Raw genomic sequence first — 26,475 nt, forward strand, 5'->3', positions numbered from 1 at the left:
ATTGCTCTACAATGTCATTGCAAAAGACCCTATGGGTCAAGGACCTTTTGTTTAAGAGTATTGCCTAATAATGGCTTTATATAAACCATACATGGGGTTTATGTCCCTTACACAAGGGTAAAACTAATACAGTCATAATGTAAGAAAGTTGCCCCTTAAAGTACCAAGCATTTTTCACTATGTAAATTTTCTGTATCTATAACAATTCCAAGGTTATAGGGAAATCAAAGACAAATAAAAATCTAAAATATGACCTTGACCTTTGACCTTGACGCAATTTTCATTTATTAAACCAAGGATTTCAAATCAAAAGACCTTAGGTCTCTATCACTTATGGTTTACCAGTTAAAAACGCATTTCACTTAAATCAAATACATATGGGGGAATAACTCTCATATGGAGTCTCCCGAATCTTCGGTTAAAATTAAAGTCCTAATCCTGAAGATGTAATGAGCAATTTGATAAAATAAATTTGTCTTAATCTTTTATGGTTTGGAGGGAGTAGTGGCCACAAGAAAAACTGTGTTTGGGGAGATAACTCTTACAACGTAAAGTATTCGGTTACGCCTTTGTCAATTTTTAAAGCGTACAAACTATACGATATCATATTCCAAACATCTAAGCGACATCTTTTGAAACAACAAAACTACGCAAGAAAAAAATTAAGGCGGAAGAAAAATAATAATCAGAACAAAATCAATAGGTCTTTCCACGGAGAGGTGGAAAGACCTAATAATACGAACAAAATCTAAAGGTCTTTCCACGGCAAGGTGGAAAGACCTAATAATCAAAACAAAATCAATAAGTCTTTCCACGGAAAGGTGGAAAGACCTAATAAATACAATCAAAGGCAGGTATCCCTATATCTTATTACTTTGTTGGTTTTATTATCAGTTTATGGAAGAAGCGATGCGATAAAAACTTTTCTGATATCAACGAGCAATATTGTCTTATATCAACGAGTTGCATTGTGGGAAATTTCAGACGAATGTTAGCATTTGTACGAATTAAGGCAGATTTCTCGGTATAAAAAAATGACTCTTTTCTTAAAACAGGGTGACATTTAACACGAAATACATCTGCTGTATAATTTCCATGAATTATTTTATGTAATAACAAGCAAGGTGTATTTAAACGAGAAAATTGAATTGTTGAATAAATGAAACATAAATGCACGATTTATCATTTCTTCTTCTTCTTCTTCCTTTATAGTACAGGCCTCCCAGGGGAGTATTATCGTACTGTTTTATGTACATGTTCGATGTGAGAACAACAAATGTGCGGGTAGGTGCGAAATATCTACAGTGAAACGGTGATTCTTTAAAATAAGGTTAAAAACAAGGTTGGACATCTATCGAAGCTGGACCACTTGCACACCCCTTTTGAATGAATCAAAGGTTGTGCAGCTTACTAGTTGTTGTGGCAGTCCGTTCCAGATTCTGATGGTGTCTGGGAAAAACGAGTATCGATATACTTGAGTCCTGGCAAAAGGAACAAGGAATCGTTCTTTGTGCCCTCGTACTGTTGTTGTTACTGGCTGTAAGTTTATAGATGGTATAGCAATGAGATCGTGCACTACTCTATAAAACATGATGGCTTTACATTTAGCTCTTCTTTCCTGTAATGTATCCCAATTTAAAGTTTGTAGCATTGATGTTACGCTGCTTGTTCTTCTATAACCATTAAGTACAAATCGTGCGCATCGTCGTTGTATGGCTTCTAATTTGTTTATATTGTCCTTAGTAGCTTGATCCCAGATGGTGCTCGAATATTCCATGAGTGGTCTTACAAGCGTTTGATAGCATAAGGCTTTTGTTTCACTAGAACAATATTTGATGTTTCTTTGAAGAAAAGCTCGGATCGAGTTGGCTTTCTTTGCGATGTTGTCTATATGTTTGTTCCAACTCAATGTTTTGTGTATAGAGAGGCCGAGATATTTCGCCGAGTCAACCTCTTCTAGGATATGGCCATGTATGTTGTAGTTCGCCTTAATCGTGTTCCGCTTTGTTGTTACTCTTAGGAGTTGGCATTTTTGGGGGTGGAATTCCATCTGCCAGTCTGCCTCCCATTGTTGTAGTCCATTTAGGTCGTTCTGAAGGGTGTTCGCATCTTCTTGGTTTCTTATTTGGCGGTATAGGACACAGTCGTCTGCGAAAAGTCTAACGTTTGATGCTGACACATACTCTGGGAGGTCATTTATGAAAATGAGAAACATCAGAGGGCCAAGCATGCTACCTTGTGGAACTCCAGACTGCACTGGCGAGGTTTCTGAAGATTCTCCTTCCAGGAGTACACATGGCTGTCTGTCATCCAGAAAATTTCTCAGCCAGTTTATTGTTGTCCCTCTTATGCCATAGTGGTCGATCTTGTACAGTAGTCGCTCATGTGGGACTTTGTCAAAGGCCTTTGAAAAGTCTAAGAGGATGAGATCTATTTGTTCTTTATTGTCGATGTTCTTTGCTAGGTCTTGAATTGTGAGAATCAGTTGGGATTCACAGGACCGTTCTTTTCTAAAGCCGTGTTGAGCATCGCTCAAGATGGAGTGACATTCAAGGTGTTTGATGATATTGGTACTGATGATATGCTCCAATAATTTGCATAGAATTGCAGTTAATGAGACAGGTCGGTAGTTGGATGCTTGGCTACGATCCCCTTTCTTGAATATTGGGACAACGTTTGCATTTTCCCAGTCAGATGGTTATGTGCCTTGATCAACAGAGGCTTGGAAAAAGGTGGCTTTTTACATTTGTAGATGTACACATTCAATAAATATCATGTAGCGATTTCAGTGGAATGCAATTGAGATGAATTCAATTGTTTGCCAAGCCAAAATCACCTATAAGTCAAAGATACTGCTATATTTTATTATATCAATGCAATGTTGGTAAAATATCATAGCGATATTTTTTAAATATCAAAAATTTATGAATGCGATACTTTTCTAATATAAAATGAATACGATGACACGTCACAATGCATGTCAAGAAACCACAAACATAATTCACAAACTTAGTTCATGACCGGCTTGAATGTTTGAGGATCAATATCACTAAAATTTTGTATCTGTAACAAAATTAGTGCTTACATGAACTTATCATTTCGAAAATGTTGCTTGACCCTTTTGATAGTAGAAAGTGTTAACAACCTGTTCAGTCTATTGTTTTCAATCACATGGTTTAACTGATTAATTCTATTTGAAGTGATGATGCAATAGCGGGGAATTTAAATGCGGTTGTAAATAGTCTACCGACCTATTAGATTCTTATATAGCTCCAGTGGCGGATACAGGGGAGGGGGTCGGAAACCTCTTCTTTTTTGGCCGATCAATGCATTTGAATGGGGACATATGGTTGGACCCCCTTTATCCTGGGTATGGAACCTCCTTTTTGAAACGGCTGGATCCGCCCTTGAGGTCACACTGCTATGGCCTATCCACATGGGTAATATCGAAATAGAAAAATTATCATTTTTTAAAAGAAAGAAAAAACATTCATTCATACAATCCAATCCAAAACAGCTCCAAATAACAATGAATATTCAAATGGTAAAATACATATTCCAAACAAATTGAAATGTACACATGTTGATGTCCCGAACATTGAAGATACCAACTGAGTGGCCTCGGGCTATAAATTGAACAACTTCAGATTCAACGAAAATCAAAAATCTTGTCCAACAGAAAATTTATTTATTAAGGAAAACAGTTCTTTTTGGATATCAAAGACTTTTCCCGTTGGTAAATCGATATCTCTATGAACATAATCAGCCCGCCGCGTGGACGCTCTTTTACATCCCGATGACCATGAGGGCATTTCTATGAATTGTTGCCACAGAGATTTGACTTTCGTTTTTGACTAGTAACCGATCGTATTTATACGGGAACATTTCTTAGTGCAAAATAACAATCCGTATCGCTTGTTATAAATTCATTTCTTCAATGAATACTAAAAAAAATGTTAAGAAAACAAATAAATAAGATGTAAATGTCTGTTGACGTTAAAAATGTGTATATATTTTTTCTATATTTATAAATTTAGATCGTTCAGTGCTGTTTATTTGGTATTTTTATTGACGTAATCGTTCTTGTACCACTGTCGTTACCGTTAAAGCTTTAGATGTGTGCTAGTTCATATTGCACTTTACAAAAGATTCAGCACCCAAATGACGTTTTTGGAGGACTGGAAAGCAGTTATTTATAAGGTGAAATTTTAAAGATTTATAGATATAAGAAGATGGTGCATGAGTTCGAATGAGACAACTTTCCATCAAAGTAATGATTTGTTTCAAGTAAACCATTATAGATCAAAGTAGGGCCTTAAACACGGAGCCTTAGCTCACAGCGAACACCACGCTATGTAGGAACCAACAAATTACTAGAAGACTAGTGTTAAACCATCCAAACAGGAAAACCAATGGTCTAATTTGTATAAAAAAGGAGATTCAAAAGTACAGGTCAGATTTTGTCGAATTAATCTGAACGAGGACAGTATGATTCATCTTTGGCACTAGTTAGTTGCATTGTTATCAATAAAGAAAATCTTCCATGCGTGCGTTGCGATCATATCAGATATATATTATTTCAGGGCGTTCATTGTAAAAATTTGCTATAAAATGTTATATATGTGAACAATAATTTTGAAACTTAGCTATTTGATTACGACACTGTTTATTAAACCCCATCGGTACTGTCATTTTCAAATTTTGAAAATGGTGGGTTGAACCTGGTTTTATAGCGCTAAACCTCTCACGTGTATGACAGTCTCATCAAATTCTGTCATATTTACAACGATGCTTGAACAAAACAGACATAATAGAACAAATTGTCAAAATATGGGTACAACAGTCAAATATTAATACTAATAAGTACTAATATTGATATAACAAAAACACCGATTGATATTATACAAATATAGCCTTTGTGTGAGGTCAATACAGGATATATCGACCCAAAGAAGTATATCGACCTCGGACTTCGTCCTCAGTCAATATACTTCTTTTAGGTCAATATAATTATCCTTGTATCGACCTCATACAAAGGCTATATTTGTATAATACCGTATTAGGTCACTGGCACACTATGTAACTAGTATTATATTTCACAGGTTAATTTTGTAAAAAAGAAACAATTTGTGAACCATTTTTGAACTTTAATTATGTAATAACCATGATAACTATTCCTAGAACTTTTATAATATAACAAATATTCCTAGAACTTTTATAATATAAGAAATATTCCTGGAACTTTTTATAATATAACAAGTATTCACGGAAATTTTATTATATAAAACATTGTCAATAGTATTTATTCCAAAGATTTTTAGCATATAACAAAAGTGTCATTGGAAACTTTCCTATTGTAATATTTTATCCTTTGTGAAGGAAATTTTTTTATAGCATTGGATAAAATATTATGTAAGGAAAGTTCAAAATGGAACTTTTGTCATATGCCAAAAGTTCTTTGGAACAAATATTATGGGAAGCTTATATTCTGTGAAAATGAATAGTCATCATATTTTTACTCCTTCCGTTAAGCGAGGATAAGGATAGTTATTAATATTTCCTCTTTCCGTTAAGCGAGGATAAGGATAGTCATCGTGTTTTTCCTCCTTCCGTTAAGCGAGGATAGGGATAGTCATCGTGTTTTTCCTCCTTCCGTTAAGCGAGGATAAGGATAGTCTTCATATTTTTCCTCCTTTCGTTAAGCGAGGATAAGGATAGTCATCATATTTTCCCTCCTTCCGTTAAGCGAGGATAAGGATAGTCATCATTTTTTTCCTCCTTCCGTTAAGCAAGGATAAGGATAGTCATCGTATTTCCCTCCTTCCGTTTAGCGAGGATAAGGATAGTCATCATATTTTTCCTCCTTCCGTTAAGCGAGGATAAAGATAGTCATTATATTTTTCCTCCTTCCGTTAAGCGAGGATAAGGGTAGTCATCGTATTTTTCCTCCTTCCGTTAAGCGGGGATAAGGATAGTCATATTTTCCTTCCTTCCGTTAAGCGAGGATAAGAATAGTCATCATATTTTCCCTCCTTCTATTAAGCGAGAATAAGAGGAGACATCATATTTTCCCTCCTTTCGTTAAGGAGGATAAGGATAGTCATCACTTTTTTCCTCCTTCCGTTAAGCAAGGATAAGGATAGTCATCATATTTTCTCTCCTTCCGTTAAGCGAGGATAAGGATAGTCATCCTATTTTCCCTCCTTCTATTAAGCGAGGATAAGAATAGACATCATATTTTCCCTCCTTCCGTTAAGCGAGGATAAGGATAGTATCACTTTTTTCCTCCTTCTGTTTAGCGAGGATAAGGATAGTCATCATATTTTCCCTCCTTCCGTTAAGCGTGGATTAGGATAGTCATCATAATTTTTCTCCTTCCGTTAAGCGAGGATAAGGATAGTTATCATATTTTCCCTCCTTCTATTAAGCGAGGATAAGAATAGACATCATATTTTCCCTCCTTCCGTTAAGCGAGGATAAGGATAGTCATCACTTTTTTCCTCCTTCCGTTAAGCGAGGATAAGGATAGTCATCATATTTTCCCTCCTTCCGTTAAGCGAGGATAAGGATAGTCATCATATTTTCCCTCCTTCCGTTAAGCAAGGATAAGGATAGTCATCATATTTTCCCTCCTTCTATTAAGCGAGGATAAAAATAGACATCATATTTTCCCTGAAGAGACATGTATTGTCGAAATTCTCATCTGGTGCAAGAAAATTGGTACCGTTAATTTTATTCCCTCCTTCCGTTAAGCGAGGATAAGGATAGTCGTCAGTTTTTTCCTTCTTCCGTTAAGCGAGGATAAGGATAGTCATCATATTTATCCTCCTTCCGTTAAGCGTGGATTAGGATAGTCATCATAATTTTTCTCCTCTGTTAAGCGAGGATAAGGATAGATATCCTATTGTTTCGCCCCAAGTGCATTTAGTACGGTGACCAGACCCAATATTTTTTAGATTTAATCGTCAAACATACTATATGGCTATATTATATATCATTGGATTCGGAAAAATGAGTACTATTGAAATATCGATGTCGTCAAAATGAAATGTAACAGTTTTGCATAAAATGAGGTCAAAGATCAAATTCTGTTTTTATTTTTTCTTCTTCTATACTTTCAAAATTTGAAGAAATATACAACAATTTAGGTTAAATTCTAGATAAATACATTTTCTTATATTAATTTTCAATGATTCATCTCGAAAATGTTAAAAAAAATGAAAAAGAAATCGATTTATTCTGAAAATTGGCGTTTTTCAAATATTTGTTCTATTACACAAGATCAACACATATTCTGTTAAAATTACTGTAGTTACCTTGCCGGCTAACATCCAACCTCATCAATAAATGATGAATATTATTTTTACCTGCATCCTTCTGTCATGAAGGCATATTTTGCATAAGACCATTCATGAAATTCATTAAAACTAAAAAGCACTCAATTATTCGAAAATAGTTACAATTCAACATTCCAATCAAAGAGATCCACACAACAGAATTATATCTTCTGGTTAATTGTCAAGGAACATGATTTGAAATTTCTACATAATTCTGACCCTTTACAGGACCAAAGCCTCGGACATGTAAGGTTTTGTAGTGAACAAACACATGACTCTTTCACATGCAGATTTTCTTCAATGAAGACACAATATCCTGCAAGAATTCTGCTGAAATATGCCTTTTAAAATACACGGGGTGTAATGAATCATTTTACTCTCGCCAACCGTATTCTAAAGGTGACCGGATAGGGGTTTAGCAATGTGTAATGCGTTTCAAATTTTTAGTTTGAAACGAAGTACGTAAAACATACTGTTTCAGTGTCGTCTCGCAGGAAGGTAACCTGACAAAACTTACATCTTACTTGTGGTAAACTTGAATAATTATTATGATGGAGTAGTTTTAAAGAGATAGTTCTGATCACAAACCTTTGAAATTATCTTTCATGCCAAAACAAGAGCTTCATCATTGTCAAAATTACCGAAACTCTAAACACAACTGAAATAGTCGTGCGTGTCCTTCGAAGTCTTGTAGACAGTTTCTATACCTACTCCTAACAGAGACGAAGTTGCGTCGCATCCGGTAAGTACATGTGCAGCAGGCAATAGTTTACAAATTGTTGGGGAATTACAGACACATAGTTATTGAATGGGTGAAAATCTTCGCCCATCATTTACACTGCTAATGTTCCACATCTGCAACCACAACTCGCTTGTATGTGTCCTATTTTTATAGTAGCGAACACACAAAACAATTACAATTGTATAAGAGGTCTGTATGATTGTTCTTCCACTCTTTCACATTTCCCTTAACTCCGTGTCAAAGTTTAAGGCATGGGGTATAGGCCTTCTCTTGAGTGCTGAACAAGTTACGACAGCCATGAACAGTGTTGGTATAAATAACTCAGTTTCAAACGTTCTGACTATGTAAAGCTCACATCAGGTGGAATCTTATCGGATTTGTCAAGGTTTTCCAGTCAGGAATACTTCTCCGCTCTATAATCTGATACACTTTGATGGAAGCTGTAGTCTCTGTGCGGCGTTCCCTTTCGGCAGACTTTATAGAGTTGTTCGTGTCGTAGCGGTCAAAAACATGTGCTACTATGTGCGCCATAGAAATTCATTGGGACATATTTTTTTAATAGTAAGCTGCAAGGTCGCCGCATGTTTTACCTTTCTTAGTATTAATGAATTGAACCAATGCCATACCATATCTTATGTAAGTTGTGAGCGATGATATAAAGGAAGGTAGGGAAAGTGCACAAGAGACTAAAAGATTCGAATTGCTTCACAAAATCCGACTTGCATGATTTTCTCATGGTGCCGTCATTTTGAAAAGGGGATAATGGAATGGGTGCGACAACACATGTTCTATGATAACATCATCTCTACATTTTGCCGAAATTAGTGCACGTCTAATTACAAGTTATGGATTTATGCGACCTGAAAGTATTTCCCCCGATTTATTTTTCAGGTTTGTGTTTGACTTTGATATTGGACTATAAAAACTCATTGTGATCTTAAGAAAGAGCACTAATGATAAAATGTTTAGACATTTTCAAGCCTTCCTCGACAACTGTGAGCAAAGAACCTCGAATATGTCTTGAAGCATGCATTTAAGAAGAGATATTGATAAGACATTGAGGGTGGGATTCCACACCAAAGGGATCAGTCATGGATCATTTAGATGGTTGACAATGGCAATGGAATAACATGTTCTTCATCTCTGTTCATTGCTATGGTTTTGTTTCTTACTGTTAATTTGCATAATTTTCAGCATTTCCATCCCTTTTCAGTATTACACGACTAATGGATTCTATGAAATGTCTAGTAATTAGGGCACATTTAACAAGCACAGACTTTCAAATTGTTATGCCTACAGTGCCACCTAATCCCCTTGAGGCTTTTATAACGGTCTTTTCTGTTGCCATGTCATAGTACTTTTAAAATGTCCAGGAATCTGTCTAAAAAGCAAAGTAGCCATCTATAAAAGGTGATCAAATGTTCACAGAAAATTGAAGCATATCGAGTATGTAAAATGGCATCCACCTTCGTGGAGTACGGTTGGTTACAAAATATATATTTTACATTTGAGATGACGATCTCAAGGAAGAGACCAATTTCCCTCTCGTTCTGCTCTAACGTTTGACAGCTAAATGTCTACTGCTTCAGGGAACATATCCCAGTATGTAAATATAAGTAATACATCACATCCCAATAGCGTATATGTATCTATATGAGGCTGTATATGAGCTTCGAATAGCTCCGTCATATGAGCGTTATGAATTTTGTCTGGCTTGAATTGCTGAAATAGTGCTTCTGAGACAAATGCATTTGATATTATTGATTAATAAAGGTATAAATGTAGGAAATAACATATAAATGTTAATTATTTTACATTTTGCGTTAAAAAATCATGAAATTAAATTGGAACGTACTCTATTAAATGCAAAGTATTCGTAGTGTTTAACTTTTACAAAAACTCTTTAACAACGAATTAATTTTGCTCAACAATGTAAATAATAACAGAAATCATATCACGGATGTTATTTTACAATGTTGACCTCAAAACTTTTCTTAGTCGATTTTTCGTTCAAGTTAATTAACGTACTTCAAAGCCCATTTTACAAAAATTGCACCGTACGATATTTTGACAAGTCAAAATGTTAAGTTTAACCTTTGAACTACCAATACTGTGATTTATAGCCGTATAGTCCGAATGACAATTAAACTCCTTAAATAAGCGACTTTTCCTTACTCGGTCACCGTACTAATTCTGCTATAAAAAAAAAACAACCTCTGTCTCGATATATATTTCATCATATAAGATTTCGACAATTTTATTTCTGTCGGTAACTTATTTTTTTTTTTAAATTAATTATATATCAATGATTATACTTTGTAGGGTTATGGCAAGCCTTTTAAATTATTATATGTTAATGATTATACTTTGTAGAGATATGGCAAGACGGCCGTGCCTTTCCTTATTCACTCTTGTCTGCGTTATATCTGCTGCACTTCTAGCTGCCATATATTTCCCAATCGGATTTGACAACAAAAAAGATGAAACAGACAGTGTATGTATATTTTAAAGAAATTATATAACTCTAAAATAAAAGATTGCAATTACTTTTACAGGATATAATACCAGTAAGTTATTGTCTCGCCTTGACGGAGTCTACAAGCGAGACATATGTATGCTGTTTCCGGCATCTGCGGCGTCGTCAACAATGTATTTGTTTGTGATTAGATCTAGTTTATGGTAAACCACAAGTGGTAGGTCAATGATATTTGGTATGCAGTTGTATAAGCATTGGCACATCTCATTACTATGGAGATTATTTGGCCCTGCCCCCTCAGTCATTGTCTATTGACTTTTAAAATTTGCTTAGTTAACATATAAATAAACGAAATCATAGGTTTGAACGTAGTTTTCCATTTAGACATGTTCATATTTTTTCGTTTGGGCTTGTATCATATTTTCCCTCCAGTTAATATCATCATACTTTTAATTTTAATTTTCCCCCCCGTTAAGTTCATCATACTTTTGACTCTCTAAATTCAAGAGTCTATCCTAAATTGAGATAAAATATGGACTTCCAAATACCGTTTCGATCCCTAAAATCACTGAAGAGACATTTATTCTCGAAATCCGGATCTGGTGTACAAAAAAAAATATTGACACCTTATGTTTGTGGCATAACATCTTGGCCACAAGTTTATTGCTTTCTGTTTAATATTAAAGTTATATTAAGATCTATTTTGTTACATCTTTTGATCAATTTTATTTGGCAATCGCCAATGGCAGTCAGCAAGGTTAAGAACATCCAAAAAGTGCTCCTGATCAATGTGTCAACACTTTATTAGTCAAATGCGATTTGTTAAAATATACTTTTCCACTTTTTTGGTCTTTTGGAAAATGTTGTTTGTGCTGTATTAAGACCCTTCTGCAACGAAATTTGTTTTACATGCACATGTATAAAAATTGCGGTTTTTATCCAACGCAATCATAGGTTTGAACGTAGTTTTCAATTTAGCGCACCGGATACAGAGCAGGCGATTTAGTGTCACGATATTTCAGTAGCATGGGTTCGAATCCCTGCGAGGGAAGAACAAAAAATTTGCAAAAGCAAATTTACAGATCTAACATTGTTGGGTTGATGTTTAGACGAGTTGTATATTTATAATGTACACAGCCATGCATCACCATCACTGCTGATTGCTGATAAATCTGTTGTAGAGTTGTCACTGGCTCAGACGTACTTATAAATATAATTATTTTCTGTGACTGTATCTTACATTAATTTGTAGGATCCTTTACTATAAATAATTTAGCTGATCTGTAAAAATAATATCTCCATGCCTTATATATCATTATCACTGGACTAGTATATATATGTTTAGGGGCCAGCTCAAGGACGCCTCCGGGTGCGGGAATTTCTCGCTACATTGAAGACCTGTTGGTGACCCTCTGCTGTTGTTTTTTATTTGGTCGGGTTGTTGTCTCTTTGACACATTCCCCATTTCCATTCTCAATTTTACTGTAGTACGACGCTAGATTGAAACTGACGTGGAAAGGTAACACCCGGCCACCGAAAGCTTCATTTTGAAGCCCAGGTGGTCGTGTGGTCTAGCGCGCCGGTTACAGTGCAGGCGATTTTGTGATAAGTTCAGTTTATGGGGAACCACTAGTGGTAGGTCAATGATATTTGGTATGCAGTTGTTTAAGCATTGGCACATCTCATTTCTACGGAGATTATTCGGCCTCGCCCACCCAGTCATGGTCCATTGACTTCGAAACTTTTGCTTTGTTTACATGTATTAGTTTGTGATTAGGTCAGTTTAAGATTAACCACTAATGTTAAGTCAATAATATTTGGTAATATGCAAATGTATTGGCATTTGCAAGTATCGTTTCCATGCAGATTATATAGCCCCAAACCCTCTTCATAGTTCATTGACTTTGAACTTTTTACATAGTTAACAAGTTAATGTTTGTGTTCAGGTTTGTTTAAAGTGAACGACTTATAATAAGTCACAGGTATTTGGTATGCAATTGTTTTAGATTTGGCACATCCCATTTACAAGGAGATTGTTTAGTCATGTACCTCAGTGGTTATAGTGAATCTTAAGAAGTCGTCTTTACCCCATTTTAATGCATCAGTGGAAAGTGTTTTCATGATGAGGTATGTTCCACTGTAATATTACATATAGGTCAACATATACGTGTTTTGGTTGATTGGTTGGTAGTGAGGAGTAAATGTTTTCTGAAATGTCTGATACATGACTTTGACATCATTAAGGGGACAAGAAAAGTTTTCAGTCTTAGAATTTGTTCCACAGTAACGGCAAATGATAATTATTTCATTACAATTTGGTTTATTAATTGATTGTAAGGAATAACTGTCATCTGAAATAGTTCAGTTAGCTTTTGGTCATTATCTACATGTTATCACATATGAAGTACAGGTATTCTCTGACTAAGAGAAAGTAAACAGAAAGCGTTTCCAGTGTCAATTTTTGAGCACCCGAACATTTAGTAGAAACTTTAGAATGGCACAACATTTTTGTTCTTTTTGGCTTTCATATAAATGAGAACTTATTTGTCTTAAAAATCCTGAACAAGCCTCTGTATATTTAGGTCCCGAATAAACTCATCATAGATTATTATTACTTAGATTATATTATTTACGTTCAGTAAATTGCTTCTTTTTGTTTCTGTTTATCTTCATTTTCTTTCCTTAAATACATGTTAAATGAATGATATGCATATTTTTTATATTCGTTTATTGCAGACAGCCAACTTTATATATTCAAAAAACGACGTTACAGAAATAAAGGAAAATGAAGTTCGCAAATATCAATTACAAGGAGATAAACATTGTCTAGCTACAGTAAGACGACACTTATTTAGTTTTTTATTGATCGTCAATGCCAACAAAAATACTCAGTTTACATCAAGAAATAACGAATGCAATCAGATGTTGAGTTTACATATAAAAAAAGAAGATGTGGTATGATTGCCAATCAAACAACTCTCCTCAAGAGACCAAAAATACACAGAAATTAACCACTATAGGTCACCGTACGGCCTTCAACAGCGAGCAAAGCCTATACCGCATAGTCAGCTTTTAAAGGCACTGAAAGACAATGTAAAACAATTCCAACGAGAAAACTCGTAAAAAGGTAACTATTTACAGAACTTCAAATAAAATCTGTTTAAACTTAGGATATAAAAAATACAGTGAAAATAAGAAACTACAAGGAAACAACAATATGATAAAGAAGGAATGACATCAAAGTTCACTTCAAATAATGAGGTGAAGTTGACTTTTTTAAGAAGAAATTATAATTCCCTTGCGACATCAATTTCCAGTCTTTGGTTTATTTGTTATTTGTTTAGGGGCCAGCTGAAGGACGCCTCCGGGTGCGAGAATTTCTCGTTGCATTGAAGACCTGTTGGTGACCTTCTGCTGTTGTCTGCTCTATGGTCGGGTTGTTGTCTCTTTGGCACATTCCCCATTTCCATTCTCAATTTTATTCTTGTGACATAAGTCCAGAAGAATGTTTAAATCGAGGAAAACGGCAGTCTCACAAGCACACTACTTTCTACATTTTTTTAATTAAGTCATGTGATTTCACTGCCCATTTTGCTAACCACAGAGATAGTTTTAAACAATATATAGAAAAAATATTGTTTTAGGTAGAATCATATCTAGACAACAAAGGACAATTCATTATTCCATCAGAAGAACTGTTTTCTACACTACCAGACAATGTTATCGCATGTTTATATAAAAGGTTTGTGAAAAAATTTGACCAAACTATATTAACATTAATTTAGAACTGTCCAGGTTATGCTCTTAAATATAGATAGACTTATTGGTGGCATTTGGCTGTTGTCTGCTCTTAGGTCGGATTATTGTCTCTTTAACACATTCCCCATTTCCATTCTCAATTTTATTATATGAAACTATGAAATTATTGGTTAAAATGGAAAGTTAATGAGGACTTGTATGTAAATGTGCATATCCACTGTTTTATCATTTGACTTTTGTAGGAGTTATGTGTCTTTGAACTTGGGAATCTGGTGAGATTTTGTTTGCCGTGTGACAATGTGGGGTAGTGCTCACAAAGGTTCTTTTAACTAAATGATATTGATAAATTGAAAAAAAGACGTTGTGATACACGGGGCATTCACTAGTGAATGAATTTTAGTCCTCAACGGTCAACTTGATCTTAATAACATCATCTGAAAAGTTTGAGCAATAAAATATTCAGTCATGTTTAGTCTTTAAGTCAATCTTTTAGTCTTATTCATTGAAGTGAATTCAGTACTGTTCTGTTTAGACAACTAACTTGCAGTCAATATAGTACTGTTAAGACAATTCACTTGTAGTCAATTTAATACTGTTAATATAAAAAAAAAGATGTGGTAAGATTGCCAATGAGACAACTATCCACAAAAGACCAAAATAACACAGACATTAACAACTATAGGTCACCGTTAGGCCTTCAACAATGAACAAAGCTCACACCGCATAGTCAGCTATAATAGGCCCCGATAAGACAATGTAAAACAATTCAAACGAGAAAACTAACGTCCTTATTTATGTAAAAATATGAACGAAAAACAAATATATAACACATAAACAAACGACAACCACTGAATTACAGGCTCCTGACTTGGGACAGACACATACCTATATATTGTGGCGGGATTAAACATGTTAGGGGATCCCAACTGTATAGTACCGTTAAGACAATTCACTTGCAGTCAATATAGTACCGTTCAAACAATTCCCTTGCAGTCAATATAGAACTGTTCAAACAATTCACTTGCAGTCAATATAGTACTGTTCAGACAATTCCCTTGCAGTCAATTCAGTACTGTTTAGACAATTCACTTGCAGTCAATATAGTACTGTTAAGACAATTCCCTTGCAGTCAATATAGTACTGTTCAAACAATTCCCTTGCAGTCAATATAGTACTGTTAAGACAATTCCCTTGCAGTCAATATAGTACTGTTCAGATAATTCACTTGCAGTCAATATAGAACTGTTCAAACAATTCCCTTGCAGTCAATATAGTACTGTTAAGACAATTCCCTTGCAGTCAATATAGAACTGTTAAGACAATTTCTTTGCAGTCAATATAGAACTGTTAAGACAATTCCCTTGCAGTCAATATAAAACTGTTAAGACAATTCACTTGCAGTCAATATAGTACTGTTCAGACAATTCCCTTGCAGTCAATATAGTACTGTTCAGACAATTCCCTCGAGTCAATATAGAACTGTTCAAACAATTCACTTGCAGTCAATATAGTACTGTTCAGACAATTCCCTTGCAGTCAATATAGTACTGTTCAGACAATTCTCTTGCAGTCAATATAGTACTGTTAAGACAATTCCCTTGCAGTCAATATAGAACTGTTCAGACAATTCACTTGCAGTCAATATAGCACTGTTCAGACAATTCCCTTGCAGTCAATATAGTACTGTTCAGACAATTTCCTTGCAGTCAATATAGAACTGTTCAGACAATTCACTTGCAGTCAATAAAGTAGTTAAGACAATTCCCTTGCAGTCAATATAGAACTGTTCAAACAATTCACTTGCAGTCAATATAGTACTGTTAAGACAATTCCCTTGCAGTCATTATAGTACTGTTCAGACAATTCCCTTGCAGTCAATATAGAACTGTTCAGACAATTCCCTTGCAGTCAATATAGAACTGTTCGGACAATTCACTTGTAGTCAATATAGAACTGTTAAGACAATTCCCTTGCAGTCAATATAGAACTGTTAAGACAATTCTCTTGCAGTCAATATAGACCTGTTCAGACAATTCACTTGCAGTCAATATAGTACTGTTCAGACAATTCCCTTGCAGTCAATATAGAACTGTTCTGACAATTCACTTGCAGTCAATATAGTACTGTTCAGACAATTCCCTTGCAGTCAATATAGTACTGTTCAGACAATTCACTTGCAGTCAATATAGAACTGTTAAGACAATTTCCTTGCAGTCAATATAGAACTGTTAAGACAATTCCCTTGCAGTCAATATAGTACTGTTAAGACAATTCCCTTGCAGTCAATATAGTACTGTTCAGACAATTCCCTTGCAGTCAATATAGTACTGTTTAGACAATTCACTTGCAGTCAATATAGTACTGTTCAGACAATTCCCTTGTAGTCAATTCAGTACTGTTTAGACAATTCACTTGCAGTCAATTCAGTACTGTTCAGACAATTCACTTGCAGTCAATATAGAACTGTTCAGACAATTCCCTTGCAGTCAATTCAGTACTGTTCAGACAATTCCCTTGCAGTCAATATAGAACTGTTCAGACAATACACTTGCAGTCAATATAGAACTGTTAAGACCATTCCCTTGCAGTCAATATAGTACTGTTAAGACAATTCCCTTGCAGTCAATTTAGTACTGTTCAGACAATTCACTTGCAGTCAATATAGTACTGTTTTGAGAATTAACTTGCAATCAATATAGAACAGTTCAGACAATTTACTTGCAGTCAATATAGAACTGTTCAGACAATTCCCTTGTAGTCAATTCAGTACTGTTTAGACAATTCCCTTGCAGTCAATATAGTACAGTTAAGACAATTCCCTTGCAGTCAATACAGTACTGTTCAGACAATTCACTTGCAGTCAATATAGTACTGTTCAGACAATTCCCTTGCAGTCAATATAGAACTGTTCAGACAATTCCCTTGCAGTCAATATAGTACTGTTCAGACAATTACCTTGCAGTCAATATAGTACTGTTCAGACAATTCCCTTGCAGTCAATATAGTACTGTTTAGACAATTCAGTTGCAGTCAATTCAGTACTGTTTAGACAATTCACTTGCAGTCAATATAGTACTGTTCAGACAATTTCCTTGCAGTCAATATAGTACTGTTCAGACAATTCCCTTGCAGTCAATATAGAACTGTTAAGACAATTCCCTTGCAGTTAATATAGAACTGTTAAGACAATTCCCTTGCAGTCAATATAGTACTGTTAAGACAATTCCCTTGTAGTCAATATAGTACTGTTTAGACAATTCCCTTGCAGTCAATATAGTACTGTTAAGACAATTCCCTTGCAGTCAATACAGTACTGTTCAGACAATTCACTTGCAGTCAATATAGTACTGTTCAGACAATTCCCTTGCAGTCAATATAGAACTGTTCAGACAATTCCCTTGCAGTCAATATAGTACTGTTTAGACAATTCACTTGCAGTCAATTCAGTACTGTTTAGACAATTCACTTGCAGTCAATATAGTACTGTTCAGACAATTTCCTTGCAGTCAATATAGAACTGTTCAGACAATTCCCTTGCAGTCAATATAGAACTGTTAAGACAATTCCCTTGCAGTTAATATAGAACTGTTAAGACAATTCCCTTGCAGTCAATATAGTACTGTTAAGACAATTTCCTTGCAGTCAATATAGTACTGTTCAGACAATTCCCTTGCAGTCAATATAGTACTGTTAAGACAATTCACTTGCAGTCAATATAGTACTGTTCAGACAATTCTCTTGCAGTCAATATAGAACTGTTCAGACAATTCCCTTGCAGTCAATATAGAACTGTTAAGACAATTCCCTTGCAGTCAATATAGAACTGTTCAGACAATTCCCTTGCAGTCAATATAGTACCGTTCAGACAATTCCCTTGCAGTCAATATAGAACTGTTCAGACAATTCCCTTGCAGTCAATATAGTACTGTTTAGACAATTCACTTGCAGTCAATATAGTACTGTTCAGACAATTCCCTTGCAGTCAATTCAGTACTGTTTAGACAATTCACTTGTAGTCAATTCAGTACTGTTCAGACAATTCACTTGCAGTCAATATAGAACTGTTCAGACAATTCACTTGCAGTCAATTCAGTACTGTTCAGACAATTTCCTTGCAGTCAATATAGAACTGTTCAGACAATTCCCTTGCAGTCAATATAGTACCGTTCAGACAATTCCCTTGCAGTCAATATAGAAATGTTCAGACAATTCCCTTGCAGTCAATATAGTACTGTTTAGACAATTCACTTGCAGTCAATATAGTACTGTTCAGACAATTCCCTTGCAGTCAATTCAGTACTGTTTAGACAATTCACTTGTAGTCAATTCAGTACTGTTCAGACAATTCACTTGCAGTCAATATAGAACTGTTCAGACAATTCACTTGCAGTCAATTCAGTACTGTTCAGACAATTTCCTTGCAGTCAATATAGTACTGTTCAGACAATTCCCTTGCAGTCAATATAGTACTGTTCAGACAATTCACTTGCAGTCAATATAGAACTGTTCAGACAATTCACTTGCAGTCAATTCAGTACTGTTCAGACAATTCCCTTGCAGTCAATTCAGTACTGTTCAGACAATTCCCTTGTAGTCAATATAGTACTGTTCAGACAATTCCCTTGCAGTCAATATAGTACTGTTCAGACAATTCACTTGCAGTCAATATAGAACTGTTCAGACAATTCCCTTGCAGTCAATATAGTACTGTTTAGACAATTCCCTTGCAGTCAATATAGTACTGTTCAGACAAGTCACTTGCAGTCAATATAGTACTGTTCAGACAATTCACTTGCAGTCAATATAGAACTGTTCAGACAATTCCCTTGCAGTCAATATAGTACTGTTTAGACAATTCCCTTGCAGTCAATATAGAACTGTTCAGACAATTCACTTGCAGTCAATATAGAACTGTTCAGACAATTCCCTTGCAGTCAATATAGTACTGTTCAGACAATTCCCTTGCAGTCAATATAGAACTGTTCTGACAATTCACTTGCAGTCAATATAGTACTGTTCAGACAAGTCACTTGCAGTCAATATAGTACTGTTCAGACAATTATCTTGCAGTCAATATAGAACTGTTCAGACAATTCACTTGCAGTCAATATAGTACTGTTTAGTCAATTCACTTGCAGTCAATTCAGTACTGTTCAGACAATTCACTTGCAATCAATTCAGTACTGTTAAGACAATTCACTTACAGTCAATTCAGTACTGTTCAGTTTCTTTTCAGTATGTTGTTGATGTGAATAAGTAAGTTACAACTTCTGAATATCCCGAACATAATTAGACTGAACAAATTAAACGACTAGGAATTGTTATCTAGGGTAATTGATGCCACTGAATGTCGTATGTTAAAAATAAAATTATTAACGTTTCCTGACCTCTATCACGTATTTACATCTAAATGATATCGCGACAGCCTTTCAATAAAGTTACTATAATAGACAACATTTATGTATGTAAGGAATATTCGTCTGTCTTGTAAGGATCTGATCATGACTTCATTTGTCGGACTATATACATTATGTTTAAGTGCTAAAACTAGTGTTCAGCTGCTTTAAAGTACTGCCACGATCACCAAAAGGTTGCAAATGTATATTTAACTTAAATGTATTACTTTCTTTCATCTCTTTATCTTCAACCTTTATAAGTGGTACATTTTATTAAGGTAGCACAATACAAAGATTTTTCATCCCCAATCAGACATCTTTAAACTGATGTAATTTCACCCATCTTACTTTAAATTTCATAAATGAGGTACCAAAAGAAAGAAGAATGATTAATCTTTCGAATTGTGATAATTTCATTATGACATAATTATGACATAATTAATTGTTATGTAATTAGTTGCCATACTTGAATGAATTTAGCTTCTTTGTTATTTATAGCATCCTAAAATATTTTATATATTCTTGCACAACACAGTTTGACCTCCAAAACTGTGTCTCAGATTTTTCCTATTGTATTTCATTCTCTCAAAAATCTTCAATGAATTTTGCAACATCAATTCATAAGAGACTACTAAATTCAATTTGGTATAAAATTTGTTCTATTGATATTTTTGGAAATCTGAGACACCGTTTTGGAGGTCAAGCTGTGTTGTACAAGAATCTATAAAATATTATGGGATGCTATAAAGAACAAAGACGCTAAATTCATTCAAGTGTGGACATAACAATATAGCAACTAATTACATAATAATAAATTATCACAATTTGAAAAATTAATCTTTCTTCTTTCTTTTGGTACCTCATTTATAAAATATAAAAAAGGGATGAAATGAATTACATCAGTTAAAAGTTGTCCGAATGGGAGTGAAAAAATCTTTGTATTGTGCTACCTTAACCTATACTAATTTGTGATTTTATTATATTATAGATATGGGAGTACATTGCAGACATACTGTCCACTGCACGGCCGTCACGGAAGTGTTCAGAATGGATGGACTTTTTGTCAAAGTGGATGCTACACACCCAATGCAAATACAATGATATATGCTATCAGGTTAGGAAAGGAATTTGGAAGGGAGGGGGAACTTATCAAAGATACTAAACTTATAATTTTGTACGCCATACACACGTTTCGTCTAAAAAAAGACGCTCGAATTAACAAATAAAAAAGGTCAATCAAATTCGAAATTGTAGAGCATTGATTGCCTAAAATTTCGAAAGGTTTTGTCAAATACAGCGTAGGTGATCTATTCAATGAGGAGAAAATATTTTTTTTCAAAATTCAAATATTTGTTAACTTTTCATTTATAAATATGACTGAATAGACCTCAAAGGATATAACATAATACATACTCAATGGGCAATTTCGATGAAAGTTGTTTTTCCAAACTATTAGCATTGGTTAATAGTGTTCAAATTTCTGATTTAATCAGATCGTTAGTGATGTTTTTTTTTATTGGAGTTACAGGGGTAACATATGATTGGTTGATTGATTGTTCATTGCTTTAGACCGTGTTAAAATATAAAGCGATGTAGATAAGAACGTGTACTGCTGTATGTTAGACCGACATGCAGAGGTGGATTTTTTACGTGCTTGATAACAAAAACAAAAAAATCATGATATAACATAATCTATATTATTTTGATACTACAATAACAAAGGTATTTACAGTAAGAATTAAAAAGCTGTTTCCTGCAATAGTGTGGACGGTTGTGACAGTTCAACTAACCGTATTTCAATATCCAATTCGGCCTTACAGTCTATGACTGCTAATGAGTTGAGTATAATAAAATGTTAATAACTTATCACTTAATGTTGTACCTGACGTATCTATTAGTAATTGTAAGATTAGAAGCTTGCAGTTGAAGCAATTTATTCTACCCTGGACTCTGGACTTTGATTTTAATTGCAACTGAGAAGGTCAGGTTGAAAAATGTTGCAGGGCTAATAATCTTTACATAAAAAAGAAAGACTATTCTATAATCGTTTAACTAAAACGTTACGGATATTGCCAAAGTATTTCTGATGTTCAATAGTTCCATTGCTTTTTTGTGAATCGTTTTGATTTTTTGTTGTTGCAGTCCCGTCAACGATGATGTGAACGAGAAGAGTGTGAGACTGAAGCTCAATGCAAATGTAGAACGCTATAGTATAAAGTATGTATAGATATATATCAAAGTAGTCATACTTGATTTCTCGAAAGGTCAACAAGTTATTTACATGTGATGAATATTTTTGCTGAGTGTAAATAAAAGTTTAAAACTTGTCAACTCGAATTAAATAAAATATTAGAAATGATATTCAGACTTTGCTTAAGTCTATTTTACAATCATTTCTCTGACGATAGTCTTAAAATTTTCACCTTCGCAGATCAGAATAACAAAAATTCCTTATTTTGGAATAGGTTTAGAATTTAAGTAATGTATTTAGAATCAAAGTTACATAAAGTTTTCTGTTTGTGCGCTAAATAAAGGCAACAGTAGTATACCGCTGTTCAAAATTCACAAATCGATAGAGAAAAATCAAATCCGGGTTACAAACTAAAACTGAGGGAAACGTATCAAATATAAGAGAACTTCGACACAACAGAGACACAACACCGAAATGTAACACACACAGAAACGAACTATAATGTTACAATGGTCATTTTCCTGACTTGGTACAGGGCATTTTATGAAAAAATGATGGGTTGAACCCGGTTTTGTGCATACCAAACCTCCCGCTTTAATGGCAGTGTTAATTATAACATTCAAATGACAACATTACACGACAGGGCTACAATAAATAAATGGGAGAAAATATAGGACAGAGAAACAAACGAATAATAGCCATCAAAAGGTAACAGGTTAAAAAATATTTTTATTCGCCATACTCGCGCTACGTCCACACAAAACTATGTTCAGATGAAAAAAGCTTAGAAGCCATAACATAACTACAAAGTTGAAGATCGCCGAGGACCAAAAGTTCCAAAAAATTGTGAGCCAGGGTTATCCGCCTGGGACAAAAACATAATTATTATCATGAATAATACATAGTTTTGCAAACAGTAAAATTAATTAAATGAATATATAATAGACATGCTCCAGATCATATGAGTATTTGGACCATACGCGTATGGTCATGACCATATGGGTATATACTCATATGGTCGGGGTAATTAACACTCTGTTACAGTTTACTTTTAATACTTCGAAACTCTTCATATGGTATGAACGGTCATTAAAAAGACGCTATCATATATATATATATATATAAGTAATTGTATTATTACATTATAATAAAAATATAAGTTATATTATGATTAAAAGATAAGCTAAATAAAAATAAAAAGTTTCATATAGTTAATTTTACTTAATTGTCAAATTCATAGTAAACACATTTGATACCGATGGTCATTACCGATTTGTTATTACGAGTGAATGGCAATACATGTATGTCGACTAAAAAAAATCCAAAAAATTCCTAATAAACTGTTACACATGAATTCACTGGAAAGTAACATAGTTTATTTAAGTTGTCTGGTGAATATGGTGTATTGCAGTCATTTTACGATATTTGAGATCTTCTTAAAAACATGGTCATACGGTAGACATCGGAATGACCAAAGACCTCGGTATCACTGTACACAGCTGCAAAAAAGGCTAGCTTTTCACTCGCAAACAAAAGGTGTAACTAAAAAGGATCGTGCACAAATTTCTTGCAAATGCAAAAAAGCTAATATACCGTTTGGAAGTGAATGTCACACCAAGCCTACATACAAGAATGTAACTAGCGATGAAAACTAACTATGACACCAATACTTGACTTTTACGTAGTTTTTGGATTATAAAATTGATAAATTTTCATGTATAACCATCACTGTTTTTTTTAGATTAAGTGTTTGTTATTATTGAAACGTTTATAATTTAATTTGAAAAAAAAATAACCTTTATGGTCCAAATACTCATATGGTCATGTCCGTTAATAACCAAATGAGTATACGCATAGGTAGCAATACACGATTAGAAGTTTAGTTTCGCATTATGGCCATGGTGATTGTTTTAAATATGAAAGTTTTTGTACAATAAAATTGAATTTTAGATAATTGAGGAGTAATATAGCCTTCTTAGTGGGTTCATATGAACATTTAGATTGTTTTTAACATGTTTTATAGGCCATTTATATGTTTGACAGTCCGTATTTTCCTAGCTGTACCGTCCATAGGTCTATAATTTATTGCTCTCAAAGTCCAACCGAAAATGGCGGCTTCAGCATTATGACGTCGAAGTAAGGCGTCAAAGAAAAAAAATATAAAAGCCTTTCAAGATGTCATAATTATTTGGACTAATAAAAATTATGATTGTCAATTTTAAGTTTTTTTCCTAACTGTGTATTGCTACCATATGGTCATGACCATACGTGTATGGTCTAAATACTGATATGGTCCGGAACAAACATACATGATTAAAGTGGTGAATAGCTATATAATTAAAACGAATACATTACAAAAATCACAGCCGTGTTAGCCAGTCATTGCAACGCCAAAAGTGACGTTACATTTAAATTTCTAAAATGTGTTCTGAAAATTAAAAAAGAATTTGGATGAAATTCAAGATTAGATTTGTACGACTTATCTAACTTATATCAATAACAGTGAAAATTATAATGCTAAGCGACGAAAAAAAAATCGCCCACGATATGCATACAATAATTTCCATAGAAAAGAAACTAACATTTTGTCAAAATCTGATTTACCGATCCCAATCCAAACGAAAGTGACTATATCCTATACATAAATCCTAAACACCCAAGCGGACGCCCCATTTTAGTTAATTTTACTGCCGGGCGAAGTCCATGGATGACTTTACTTCTATGCCCCATTCGACCCTTCGGTTCTGCGAATTTTGAATAATAATTCAAGATGTATTTATCTTCATTGCCAATAATTGGTTTCTATAATTTGAACAGAAAAGGCCAAAGGACTTCAAATCTAAAGTAGAAAAAAAAAAGTCAAATCAAAGTGGCGACAAAGGTAGTTTCCTCTTACACATTGAATTTAGACAAAACTAAAATAGATATTGTTTTTTTCAAACCTAAATAGAGCTCAAAAAGAGACTGAAATTGATAGCGTTCATTTATTTTGTTTGGTTTGCTATTTTTGTGTTTGCAGCTACATTTAACAGTGGGATTTAAATATAACAACCAATCCATTGCTATAAATAAAATCAATGAATATAATGGTTTGGTCAAATCTTGTTTTACTATTTAGCACAAATATTATACAACTACAAACTTTCTTTGTGTGCAGTTTAGTTTCTTTTCATGATCTTCAACAAAAGTTTCAAAGTTAGCCATATTTCCATTCAAATAAATAAGATGTGATGCCATATCATTGAATTTTTTGTATACATTTGCATCCTCATCCATAAACTGGATGCGGTAAATAAAGCTTGTTCACTTGGTCATGTCCAGTGACTTAAAAAATCTATTCCTACGAGTAGAATAAAAACTTTAATCTTCGAATTATTTAACATTTTTCAAACAGTTATTTACAGAAAATAAATATTACAACGGTATGTTTTGTCTCTCCAAAAGTACTGACTACTGAGCTGATGATACTCTCGCGGATGAAACGTCCACCAGTAGTGGCATCGACATGGTAGTTGAAATTCTCATTAAAAATACCAGACTTATAAATTGGTATGCCAGACGCGAGTTTCGTCTACATAAGACTCACCAATGGCGCTCGAATCAAAACAGTTGAACAACCAAATCAAATATAAAGTTGAAGAGCATCCAAAGCCGAAAAGTTGTACCAAATATGATTCAGGCAATATATGCCTGGGGTAGGAAACCGTAAGTGTTTCAAACAATTCAATATTTCCTGAACAGTTAATTTGCAGAACATTAGCATATCAATGATATTTTCTGTCAAAAAGTTCTGACTTATGAGTCGGTAAAACCCTCGAAGACGTAACGTCCACCTGCAGTGACATCGAACCGGGGGCTATAAAAACTCACCAAAGATACCAGAAGTCGATTTCACACAGAGTCGGATTTGGGGAGGGGGATGGGCAAGGAAAAAAATTTGCTTGCTTAAATAGGGAATCACTGGGGCGTGACGAAATCGACCCCCTCTTAGGCAGTCAGTGGGCCCCACTTATGAAAATTTTTGGATCCGCCACTGTCAAAAACAAACTTACGACTAAGATTGATCATAAGTCATAAACAATTCATAATGTGATAATTGGTCATTAAAATTGAAGCATTTTTTTTCAGACAAAACACAGGTTGGACTTTAAGTAAACAGTTAGTAGTTCAAAAAAAGATCAGTGAATCAACAGGTCAGGAGATGGATCTGACGCAACTTCTCGATAAACTCAAATCAAAAACGGTAAGTTTTACATGAAATCTAATTATGATGAAAGCTTTTCTAAATATAAAAGAGTAGTATTAATAATAAAGAGTAAAATATTAAACCAATATGTAGAATAACTTATGTACTGATCCTGACAGTTCTACCTACAATGTATTATCACAGTTCTACTTAGAACTGATTCTGACATTTTCACGATCTTTCAAGTTGGACATTTCTTATGACACTTCATGTTGAATATTTCTTATGACACTTCATTTTGAATATTTCTTATTGCACTTATTGTTGAACATTTCTTATTAACCTTCATGTTGAACAATTCTTATGACACTTCATGTTAAACAGTTTC

The 26,475-nt window shown here is 34.2% G+C and overlaps 1 protein-coding gene across 5 annotated transcripts in view; it reads left to right on the forward strand.

Moving 5' to 3' along the window:
- Positions 1–26,475, forward strand: part of LOC139497986 (uncharacterized) — a 62,600-nt gene that overhangs the window by 20,481 nt on the left and 15,644 nt on the right. For all 5 annotated transcript variants that reach the window (XM_071286249.1, XM_071286259.1, XM_071286264.1 and 2 more), the window contains exons 2-7: positions 10,453–10,573; positions 13,292–13,390; positions 14,200–14,297; positions 20,699–20,824; positions 21,853–21,927; positions 26,030–26,144. In XM_071286249.1, the coding sequence (XP_071142350.1) occupies positions 10,453–10,573; positions 13,292–13,390; positions 14,200–14,297; positions 20,699–20,824; positions 21,853–21,927; positions 26,030–26,144 (634 nt within the window). The remainder of the gene's footprint in view (positions 1–10,452; positions 10,574–13,291; positions 13,391–14,199; positions 14,298–20,698; positions 20,825–21,852; positions 21,928–26,029; positions 26,145–26,475) is intronic.

This window comes from Mytilus edulis, chromosome 1 (assembly GCF_963676685.1).
Source record: "Mytilus edulis chromosome 1, xbMytEdul2.2, whole genome shotgun sequence".
Classification (NCBI taxonomy): Eukaryota; Metazoa; Mollusca; class Bivalvia; order Mytilida; family Mytilidae; genus Mytilus; species Mytilus edulis.